Below are 12,547 nucleotides of genomic sequence, written 5' to 3' on the forward strand. Positions count from 1 at the left end.
CACCTAGAAATTAAGAGCAGTTTAAATTCAGCATCTCTGAAAACCACTCAGACAAATTCAGCCCTGCTCTATTCCCTCCCTGTGTTAGTTAATAGTATCACAATTCACAGTCGATTTGTAATTTGAGTCATTTTAAGCTCTTTGTTTTCCTTAATCTCTCTACATTTAATTAATCACTAGGTGTGATAAATTATACCTTTTTAATATTGTCTAAAACCTACTGATTCTGCCCTGGTTCCTGCCCTTTATCCAGGCTATTGTAGTAGTCTCCTAAACTGTTATTCCCATTATAGCCTCCTGGCAGAATTTTTATCAAACACAAATGTTAAGTTACTTTCCTACCTAAAAAGTATCTTTTGTTACTTACCATGTAATGTTTCTTACAATCAAATCTCCTTATGTCCCAATCAGTATCCACCCCCAAGTTATATTCTGACTTCTATTACCATAGATTAAATTAGAACCTCTTATAAATGTAATCATACGGTATGTAATCGTTTGTCTCTAGTTCATCATTCAGATGATGTTTTACTCCTGTCTATGAGATTCATCCATGTTGCCTGTGGCAGTAGTTTGTCCTTTCTTGCTGTGTGGTATGTGAATATACCACAATGTACTTAGCCATTCTCACCTGATGATGGATATTTGAGTTGTTTCCAGTTTGGAGCTATTATAAATAATGTTGCTATGAATATTCTTTTGTATGTCTTTGGTGGATATATGCATCATTTTTAATGCCCCAGAGTGTAATTGATGAATCAGAGGGTATTAATTTCTCTTTAGCACTTTCTTACGTAACCGGTAGTCCTACTCTGAGTATCATTAACTTGAGTTTCTATTTGCTTCCTTGTTTTTACCTAGTTCACCCCCTTTAGCGACAGAAACTAAGTCTGAGAAATAGGAAACTCATACTTTCAAGGTCACAGACTTCCCCGTTTCCCATTATTTTTTTCAAAGTAATTGCTAGGGACACAGTAAAGGCATTCGTTCTTTAAGTGCCTTAACTTAGTTGTTAATGAGTACATCTGATTTGGGAAATGTTTAGTTTTTTTAAGCACTTAGCCCTTATCTGTTTTACTTTATCTTGCACTATTTCATCAAGTCTTTAAACAACCTAATCGCACTTCACAGTGATACAAAATACTCACTGCATTTTCAGTTATTGTAAAATTCTGAAAGTGATCCATCAGTGCCTAAATATCTCAGAGTAATCTGGGTTTGCTGGCTTGCTTTTGGTATTTTTTCTTGCTTAAATTTTTCTTTTTAACTGTATTTTGTGTTGAGTTGTATTAATTAAAATAATTGTTTAAACTCTGTTCTTTTTGCTCACCAATTTTCATTTCAGATGATAACATCTTTCAAAGTCCTATGATACATGAAGCTATACGAATGGGATTCAGTTTCAGAGACATTAAGAAAAAAATGGAGGAAAAAATTCAGACATCTGGGAGCAACTATAAATCATTGGAAGTTCTGGTTGCAGATTTAGTGAGTGCTCAGAAAGATAGTACAGAAGATGAATCAAGTCAGACTTCATTGCAGAAAGGTATGCCTGGTTAGTTTTAAAAAGCAAGTTACACCTAATAGTACTTCATTTTATATGGTTTCGTGACCCATTCATTTCCCTCCTCTCACATACCCCTTAGAATAAACAATTTTTTGACTTTTTATTATGAAAAATGTCAAGAAGCCCTGCCAATGTGGCCCAGTGGTTAAGCATCAACCTATGAACCAGGAAGTCATTGTTCGATTCTCGCTCAAGGCACATACCCCAGTTTCAGGCTCAATCCCCAGTGTGGGGTGTATAGGAGGCAGCCAATCAATGATTCTCTCTCATTGATATTTCTCTCCCTTTCCCTTCCTCTCTGAAAGCAATAAATATATTTTTTAAAATGTCAAACACACTCAAAAGTGGAGAGAACAGTATAATGACCCTGATGTACCCATCAACCAGCTTCAGTAATTACCAACACTTTTCTAATTTTGTTTCATTACTTCCCCCAGTGTGGTTTTGTTTGTTTGTTTGTTTGTTTGTTTTGTTGTTTGGGGTGTTTTATGGGTGTTTGTTTTTTGTTTTTTTTTGCTATAGTATTTCAAAGTAAATCCCAGATATTCTATATATTATTCACCTATAAATACTTAAATAAGTATCTAACAGATAAGGATTTTTTTAAATATATATTTTATTGATTTTTTTTTATGGAGAGGAAGGGAGAGGGATAGAGAGTTAGAAACATTGATGAGAGAGAAACATCGATCAGCTGCCTCCTGCACACCCGCTACTGGGGATGTGCCCGCAACCAAGGTATATGCCCTTAACTGGAATTGAACCTGGGACCTTTGAGTCCGCAGGCTGACGCTCTCTCCACTGAGCCAAACTGGTCAGGGCAAGGATTTTTTTATAATTAATCTTAATGCTATGTGTTAGTCTGCTTGAACTGATATAACAGAATACGATAGGCAGACAACAGACATTTCTCACAGTTCTGGAGGCTGGGAAGTCCAAGATCTAGGTGCAGGCAGATATGGTTCCTGATGAGGATTTTTTCCAAGCTTGCAAATGGCTGCCTTTTCTTTGTGTCCTCAATGGCTAAGAGCAAACACTCTGGTTTCTATTCCTCTTTATTATATACTAGAGGCCCGGTGCACAACATTCGTGCACTGGGCAAGGTCGGGGGGTCCCTCAGCCTAGCCTGTGCCCTCTCGCAGTCTGGGACTCCCAAGGGGTCCTTAGTGCTGCCGCAGAGGCGGGAGAGGTTCCCGCCAACACCGCTGTGCTCGCCAGCCTTGAGCCCAGCTTCTGGCTAAGCGGCACTCCCCCTGTGGGAGCACACTGACCACCAGGGGCAGCTCCTATGTTGGGCGCCTGCCCCTTGGTGGTTAGTGTGCGTCATATTGACCAGTCATGCAGCTGTTTGGTCGATTTGCATATTTGCTTTTTATTATATAGGATTTTCCTCTTGAACATATTTTTATTGATATCAGAGAGGAGAGGAAGGGAGAGGGAGAAGAAGAGGGAGAGAAAGATGGAAACATCAATGATGAGAGTCATTGATTGGCTACCTCCTGCACACCTCACATTGTGGATCCAGCCCCTAACCCAGGCATGTGCCCTGACCAGGAATCCAACTGTGACCTCCTAGTTCATAGGTCAACACTCAACCAACGAGCCACACTGGCCAGGCTATACTCTGTTTTCCATAAAGAACAACAAAGGCTAACTGTTATCATTGTTTGTAGAGTAAGTTTATATAGTTGAAACTGGATTTAGAGTGTTCTGTAACATTTCATATGAGATAAACATATAAAGGGGTCATATTACTAAATAGAGCTTGAATGAATGGCACCTTAATACTGTGCATCATATATAGAAAGTGTATTAAATAATGTAGAAGAGAAGCATATAACTCCTTTCAGGAAAAAAAAAAGTTTAAAAAAAATACAGGTTCCTCCTTTAAGGATGACAGCTATTCTAGCACTTGCCAGCCACACTGAGGGTTAAAGAAAAGGTATCAGATTGAATACATTTATTATAATCACTAGAGGTCTGGTGCCGAAAATTTGTGCATGGGTAGGGTCCCTAGGCCTGGCCAGCAATCAGAGCCAATCTGTGGGGCGATCGGAGCCCCCTGCTAGCACCTGCCTTGTCGGGCCTTGGGCCTGTGGACTGGGGGCAGCTCCTGTGTTGAGCATCTGCCCCCTGGTCATCAGTGCACATCATAGCGACCGGTTGTTCCACCAGTTGTTCTGCTGTTCGGTCGATTTGCATATTAGGCTTTTATTACATAGGATTTTTCTCTAAGCTCTTGACCACGTCTCCCAAAGGATGAGAATTTTTGTAGTACTAAATAAGCCTAAATATTTACTTCATTTTTTATGTTGAAGACCCTTGTGATCTTTAAGTTATTTCAGATGTCTTTGAAACATTACTCAAAGAATTATATGAGTCATAAAACAGTATAACATTAATGATTTTTAAAATTACATCAGTTGATGTAAAATATCCAGCAGAAAGCCTAAGACTCTTTTCCTAAAGATGCATTTATTTAAAATATGGAATAGCTCCACTTGCCTTAGCCATGGTAAAATAAATCATTTACTTTGTTATCTTTCTACTGCAGTAGAAATACAAGTGATTGTGTCACTTTTCTCTGTATCTTAACCACAACTCAAGGTATTTAAGTTTGAGAGTAAGTTGTTAGTTTTTATGTCTCAAGTTGTTGTGTGCAACAGAAGGATTTTGTAGGTTGCAATAGGAAGAGAGCAGTGGGTTCTTATTATCACAGAGACTACAAGCTAGGATGGTGGGAGAAGGAAGGTCTAAGCAATGGCAGCTCTTAGGGGCAGGGATTGCAATTTATTGGTTGACTTCTCTCCTTAGTCTCACTAAATTGAGAGGCAGGTAATTGATACTGGCTATTTTCTTATGCTAGGGTTGCTGCCTATTTCTCCTCCCAAAGGCTGGTGAAGAAAAACTGGCACTAAGAATCTTTTCATTCTAGCTTGGCCAGTGTGACTCAGTGGTTGAGCATGGACCCATGATCCAAGAGGTTTCTGGTTCAATTCCTGGTCAGGGCACATGTCTGGGTTGCAGGCTCAGTCAGCTGTAGGGGGCGTGCAGGAGGCAGCCAATCAATGTTTCTCTCTCATCAAATGTTTTAAGTCATTTAAAAATGCTTTTTTTAATTCTATACAGAATAGAAGGTGGGCCTAATTGAAGTAAAACAGGTAAAAAATTTTTTAGGAAAACTACAGTGCTACTGTTGCTTACTGAGAAATCCTAGATCAGCAGTTCTCAACCTGTGGGTTGAGACCCCTTGAGTGGTCTAACGACCCTTTCACAAGGGTCACCTAAGACCATCCTGCATATCAGATATTTACATTATGATACATAACAGTAGCAACATTACAGTTATGAAAAAGCAACAAAAATAATTTTATGGTTGGGTCACAACATGAGGAACTGTATTGAAAGGGCCAGAAGGTTGAGAACCATTGTCTTAGATTGAATACTAGATTTTATCCCAGTGGCTGTGTGACAGAAAAAGCCCCAGTAAGTAGTCTTCTAAAAATAGCATCAGCTGAAACTGGTTTGGCTCAGTGGATAGAGCGTCGGCCTGCGGACTAGGGGGTACCAGGTTCGATTCCGGTCAAGGGCATGTACCTGGGTTGCAGGCACACCCCCTGTGGGAGATGTGCAGGAGGCAGCTGATCGATGTTTCTCTCTCATCGATGTTTCTAACTCTCTATCTCTCTCCCTTCCAGCCCTAGCTGGTTTGGCTAAGTGGATAGAGCCATCAGCCTGAGGCCTGAAGGGTCCCAGGCTCGATCCCCAGTAGGAGGCATGCAGAAGGCTGCTGATCAGTGATTCTCTCTCATCATTGATGTTTCTATCTCTTCTCCCTTCCTCTCTCTGAAATCAATAAAAATATTTTTAAAAGATTTTTAAAAATAAAAATAATTACATAGTATGATATATAGTCCTTTACTTTGTCCTGGCCGGTGGTGCTCAGGAGGTCACAGTTAGATTTTAGGTCAGGGCACATGCCCAGATTGTGAGCTCAAACCCCAGGAGGGGGTATGCAGGAGGCAGACAATCAAATGATTCTCTCTCATCGTTGATGTTTCTATCTCTCCCTCTCCCTTCCTCTCTGAAATGAATAAAAATTTAGTTTTTAAAAATTACCCTATGTTTGAGCCTATAGTTTTGATTATGCCCAGATAGTTTCCTTTGAAGAAAAAGTAGATTAATCTTTTCTTACACTCCTAGGGAAACCTTTTTAAAGCATAAATCTCAACATATCGCTCTCCAAGTTAAAACCTTCACTGGCTCCCAGGGCCCTGAGGATCAAGTTCAAACTCCTTTACATGGGTTGCCAAATATTTCAGAATCAGGCTCCTCCTAACCTTCTATAGCCTTATTTCATGCTATTTCCTCTTCAAATTCTATTCCCAAGCCTTACCTGTGGACTTGTAGGTCCTGTTCTGTCTCTTCCTTACAGCCTACTTATGTCATTCTTCTACCTAGAACACCCTTCTTCCACTACCCCTGTCCCGCAAGGCCTCTCCCTCTCCTCAGTTTATTCCTACTCATCCTTTAGGACTCAGTTTAGGTATACTTTCCTCCAGAAGATCTTCTCTTTATGTGTTCAAACATGTACCCACCCTTCCTGTGTTCTTCATAACACATTGTAACTACTTTTATCATCAACTGTACTATAATTTCATGTTTACTTGGGTTCCTTACTTGTCTGTGAATGATCGGGGGCCCAAGGTCTGTATATATAATTGTTGTATCTCTAGTGCCTAGAACAGGGGTGGGCAAACTTTTTGACTCGAGGGCCACAATGGGTTCTTAAACTGGACCGGAGGGCCGGAACAAAAGCATGGATGGAGTGTTTGTGTGAACTAATATCAATTCAAAGTAAACATCATTACATAAAAGGGTACGGTCTTTTTTTCTTTTCTTTTTTTAGTTTTATTCATTTCAAACGGGCCGGATCCGGCCCGCGGGCCGTAGTGGGCCGTAGTTTGCCCACGGCTGGCCTAGAACCTAATTAAGTGTTCCGTAACTGTTGAATAAAATTAAACCACTATTTCCAAAACTTGTTTTCATAATAGTGTTCTCCACTATTGTTAAAAGGGATGCCATGAAAAAGGAGCTCTATAGTTAAGTAGGGAAATGCATTATGAATTTCTAAGAGGGGACAAAAACTATATTATACTTCTCTGAACTTGATAGCAGTGGTTTCCAAATGCGAGTAGGTTCAACCCCAAAATTTTTAGATTCAGTGAATGGAGCCTAGAAATCTATTGTTACAAATGCTTCAAGTGATTCTCATGTGAAGCAAGATTTGGAAATGATGGTATACAATGATTACAAAGATTATTAAAGTATGTAATGCATTTGGAATAGTGCCTAGCACATGGTAATAACTGCTATATTACTGTTAACTGCTGCTATTGTTAATTGTAGTTACATAACACCACAAAACACATTTTTGTGGCATATGTGTTAACATTTCACAAAACCTGGTTTGGGAAAGGCTGAATTAAGCAAAAACTTCAATACCACTCATATGCTGATGACACCCAACTTCTATTTCTAATGCTGACTTTTGACCTCAAGATTTGACTCCCCATTGGCCTACTAGACATTTTATATAGATGCACTAGACACCTCAAAAATAGCTTGAAAATCCCAAACCTGTACCTTCTCCTGTATTTCCTATTGGCATCATCATCCTCTTGTAAGCCACACGAGAAGTCTTGAAATCAACTATATTTCTTCTTACTTCCTCATCCCTCACCTCTAGGCAGTCACCAAATCCTACTTGTCCCACTCCTGGTTCATAGGTCGACACTCAACCACTGACCCACGCGGCACCATGCCCTTTCTATACTTTTGCGTAACCCCTGCTTCTCTGCCTTCTCTGCCTGGCAAATTGCTGGTCATGTTAAATGTCATTCCTCTACTTTCCACTCCCCCTCCCAGCAGTTGCTAACCCGTGAAACTTTCCCCAGTTAGTCTGAATAGAAGAACTTGTTCTCTCATCTTGTCCCTGAGCACTTTGTAGGTAACTTTATTATAGCATTTATCACTTTGTCCTTTGTGCTTACCTTTACTTCCTCCACTCATGTCCTTCTCTACTACTAGCATTCAGGCTACTTAAGAGCAAGCAGATGCCATGTGTGAGTCATCCTATCTCCTAACTTGATTAGTACCTGGCACATAGTAGGGGTTCAAATTGTTTCAATGAATTTAAACGACTAAGAAAGTCTATAATTAACTCATTTCTTTTCTTTTTTGCGCAGAGATTAGTGCTGAAGAACAGCTAAGGCTCCTGCAAGAGGAGAAGCTTTGCAAAATCTGTATGGATAGAAATATTGCTGTCGCGTTTATTCCTTGTGGACATCTGGTCACTTGTAAACAATGTGCTGAAGCAGTTGATAAATGTCCTATGTGCTACACAGTCATTACTTTCAAGCAAAAAATTTTTATGTCTTAATCTAACTACAGTAGCTGTGTTATATTCTTAATACTCTGATTGAATGTGTGATGTGAACCAAATTTAAATAATCAGCATTGAACTCCATTAGCATTTGCTACCAAGAAGAAAAATGTAAAACTGCAGTGTTGTAATTGGCAATCTAAAATTTGAATTTCTGGATTTTTCATAATATTAGCTATATTATCAATTTTTTTCTATTGAAACCCTAGGAGCCATCATATTATAACTGATCACAATGTGTATTTATAGTGCACTGACTTGGCTTCTAAGTGTAAGTGAATTAATCAACTCAATTTTTCATTCTTTTTCAAATAGGCTTAACATTCTGTGTAAACTTGGAGATTAGAGTTAATCTCCCCAATCACATAATTTGTTTTGTGTGAAAAGGGAATGAACTGTTCCACACTGGTGGAAAGATAGAGGTTATTTTTAGATGTTAGTCTTTGTGTTGTAGATTTTGTCTATTTTAATATTATACATACATACTTGGGTGGATGATTTTTAAAATATGATTTTGTCATTGTTAAAAGGGTATTTAAATGATAGCATGCCATCTAGCCTACGTGTATTGACATGGAAAGATGTCAAAGCTATAAATGTAAAATGCAAGTGGCAAAACACTGTGTATCAAATGAGCCAAATGAAGGTTGTATACGTTTTGCATGTGTATAGAACAAAAGATTTGGAAAGATGCACCAAACTGTTAAATATGGTTTCTCTTAAGGGGGGTGGGGGGTGTATCCAGAGGGGCTTTACCGGGGCCTGTCACTTTCTACTTTTTTTATTTTGTTCTGTTTGAATTTTTGTAAGTATATGTTACTTTTGTAATCAATTTTTAGAAAGTATTTTATGATTTAAAGGCTTAGGCATGTTCAAACACCTGCAAAACTACTTATTGCTCAGCTTTAGTTTTTCTAATCCAAGAAGACAGGGCAGTTAACCTTTTTGGTACCAATGTGAAATTTAAATGTCTTTATGTTTGTCCTGCTTTGTGGATGAAAAATCTTTCTGAGTGGTAGTTTTCTGACAGGTAGATCATGTCTTCTTCTCTTGTTTCAAAATAAATATTCCTGATTTTGTAAAATGAAATATAAAATATGTGTCAGATCTTCCAATTAATTAGTAAGGATTCATCCTTAATCCTTGCTAGTTTAAGCCTGCCTAAGTCACTTTACTAAAAGATCTTTGTTAACCCAGTATTTTAAACATCTGTCAGCTTATGTAGGTAAAAGTAGAAGCATGTTTGTATATTGCTTGTAGTTGTAGTGAAGGCTTTCCATGTTGAGATTGTCATATCATTTTGTATTGTAAAGTTTATGTGAGTTTTTACCGTTAGGGTGATTAAGATGTATATAGGACAAAATGTCAAGTCTTTCCTCTACCTAACTTTTTATTTTCTTGACTAATAATAGTAGTAGATAATTCTGAAATACATGTTCTCTTAAGATCCTTAAAAACCTCTTAGAAATTATAAAATATTGACAAGGAAAGAAGAACAGTTGTTTAAATATTAAAGATAAAATAAAACTTGAATAAGAATCAATATAGATAAAAAACAAAAGTTTTAAAATGCTTCATAGAACACCCAAGTTTTATATTACAAGATTCTCACAACAACCTGCTGTAGAGGTGAATGAGACATTTAACTACAGAGAAAAGTTGGCAAGTAAAACTTTTAAAAATTATAGTTGTATTTTCTAAGAGAAAGAGTATCTTCATTTTCCTCTAACCTCTGTTGATTACTACTTTTAGTGATATTCATTTTTAAATTGCACTGCAAATTTAAATGAGAATTTAAAAAATAATGACTGTCCTGGTTTTATTTTACTATTAGTTATATATTCATAAAATTTTACATGTGTAGTCTAAGATTTATATTTAAATTACAAGGGGAGGAAAGTGTTAAAGTTTGTAAACTGTGCTTTCAGGACATATCTGCTCCAAGTCAAGTAGTTAGTTCAATCTAGTTATTGGCCAAGGATTGAATTGTTTTAACATAAGGCTTTTCCTGTTCTGGGAGCCTCGGTCCATTAAAACTCTTCTTTTAAAACTTGTGTGTTTAGAATTAAGCAAGACCTTTTATTTCCCCGTGAGTTGTGAAATTTAATGCATGAAGCTGATGTGACTAACAAGTTTATTTTAAGAATTGTTTAGAAATGCAGTTGCTTCAGGTTCTTAAATCACTCAGCACTCCACCTTCTCATCAAAATTTTTTAAGACTTATCAATGTTTGTCTGTGTTCACACTATAAAAAGCACTGGATCCTTCCCATCTACTTGTGCAAAAAATGACCACTTGCAAGGTCAAAATATAACTGGATCCAAATGTCTGCTTCCCCCTTTCCCAGAATAGTTCTCAGTATCTACATGTAGACATTCCTTTTCTGTATGAATTTCTTGCTAAGATTTCCAATTGGTGACCACCAACTTACTACTTGTGGTCATATGAAGAGTCAAGTTTTGTAATAGTTACCTTTGTTTGTAATAATTTGGTATGCTGATCAAAAGCCTTGTCTTAATTTTTAAGAAATGTCTTTAGTGTTTATAAATTCCAGTTTATTAATTAATGGCTTTGTATTGCCTTCCCTGCTAGATTTGTTTTTTTGTGTGTGGTTTTGCTTTTTTTCCCTTTGGTTAGGGTCTAAGATGGGGTAGGGTGGTTGTAGTGAGTGTGCATAATGTGACCCTGCATATTATAATCTTTTCTTGTTATAATACTTAAATTTTGGTAGTTGTTTTCTCTTGTTTTCATTTTAGTGAATAAAATTGTTATTTTGAACTCTGAATGGGAGACTACCACCACAGCATTAGTTGCATGTATTGTACCCTTTAGATCCAAATCATTGTTTTATTTCCTGATTACTCAAGTGTTGCGTATGGGAGAAGGCAGTTGAGGGGTGGGAGAAATTGGATTGGTTGTGTATCATTTCCATTAGAGAAGTAAAATGAGAGAGAATATTTGACAGATGTAGTTATTTTTAGTGAAATCTTCTTTTTAAAGAAGAGGTTGTCATTTCTTCATCTGTGAAAATGAGAATAATACCTAACATAGTTATGAGAGTTCAAGGAGATCAGGTATGTAAAATACCTGCTATAAATGTTAATTCCCTTCCTAACACTGTTACCCTCCTGGTTTGCCTTTGACTCTGGAAATTTGAGCTAAAAGTTAGGTGATAACTCTTTCAGTGACTCTTCTTTGTTGTTTCTCATAGTTAAGATGTAAATTACAATAAAACAATAGGTCAAGTCCTTAAAATATTTACATTTCTTTTTTAAAAACTTGAAAATTTATCAAATTTAGGTGAACTTTCCAAATAGGAACAATTGGCTAATTCCCACCTTCATACTCAGTTTCAATTTGACCCATATACAGTACTTAGCACAATGTGAATTTCATTTGCAGCGTAATAGAATTAGAGGGGTCAAAGTTAGAAGTGACCTTAGAGAGCATCTAATTCTTCCCCCTCATTTTACAGATGAGGTAGTTGAGGCTCAAAGGTGAAGTGATTTGTTCAAAGTTCTATAGCTCATTAGTGGTAGCCCAGACTGGGACATAGTTTGAAGGTGAAAAACTTCAAGCTACCTTTCCTGGAAGGTATCAAAAGTTTATTTTTTCAACTATTCTTTCTTCTATACCATAACTTTTGTCACTACATATTAAATGACACTTTAATACAATAGGACAATCTTAAATACCTATATCTTCAAATTGTACAATACTACATTAATGTTTGGGTGGTAAGATTCTATTTTGAAGTCTAAAGTTTGCAGATTGTGTATAAGTGTATTTTGTCATTTTGTCTATACTTAGTTACAAATTTGTGTTTTTTATTTGATATAACAAAGGCTTTTATGTAATCTTTGTTAGAAGAGTTTGCATTTTTTTTTGTTACTGTTATACTTTATCTAACCTGAGAGAATGGCTGATTATTATGTCATTGTATTAGTGTTGTGAATAATCCTGTGAAATGTTTTGAAATAGAGTACTATATTTGTGAGTATAGCTTCTTTCCCATATAGTAGAAACCTTTCCATCAGTATGGAAAACTAAAAACATTACTTTCCACTGCATAATCTGGCAGTCATAGATTAAAGCTTATTTTTCTGTGAATAAAATGTATTGAATAAAGTACTATTCTTTAAAATGATGTTATTACTTTGTATATGTTGTACTTTTTCAGAAAAAAAAGAAAACAGCCCTTTTAAAAATACTAAAATATAACCTAAATACACCTTATGCCATTGTGCTAGGCATTAAGGTACACAGCAAGTCATCATTTAAAAAAAGAGACATCCATTTTCACATTAATTTATAGAATTCTATAAATGCATGAAAAGTCGGGGTTTTTTTGTTTTATATTGCTTTCAGAGAGGAAGGGAGAGGGAGGGCAGTTTTTAAAATATAAAAATATGAACCATAGTAACACTCCCCTCCCCACAAAGATTGGCCTGGTTGTCCCAAGAAATAGTATAATCACTGTAACAAAGCTTAAACAAGCAAGGGGCCTAAAAGCCACTGCGCCTTTGAAGCAGGTG

General features: G+C 36.8%; 1 protein-coding gene across 3 annotated transcripts in view; it reads left to right on the plus strand.

The window, feature by feature from the left end:
* Positions 1–12,164, plus strand: part of XIAP (X-linked inhibitor of apoptosis) — a 47,365-nt gene extending 35,201 nt beyond the window's left edge. For all 3 annotated transcript variants that reach the window (XM_015571965.1, XM_006776027.2, XM_015571964.1), the window contains 2 exons: positions 1,346–1,546; positions 7,816–12,164. In XM_015571965.1, coding sequence (XP_015427451.1) covers positions 1,346–1,546; positions 7,816–8,009 — 395 coding nt within the window. In that variant the 3' untranslated portion in view covers positions 8,010–12,164. The remainder of the gene's footprint in view (positions 1–1,345; positions 1,547–7,815) is intronic.
* Positions 12,165–12,547: the final 383 nt, after the last annotated feature.

Source organism: Myotis davidii, unplaced genomic scaffold (assembly GCF_000327345.1).
Source record: "Myotis davidii unplaced genomic scaffold, ASM32734v1 scaffold569, whole genome shotgun sequence".
NCBI classification, from domain to species: domain Eukaryota; kingdom Metazoa; phylum Chordata; class Mammalia; order Chiroptera; family Vespertilionidae; genus Myotis; species Myotis davidii.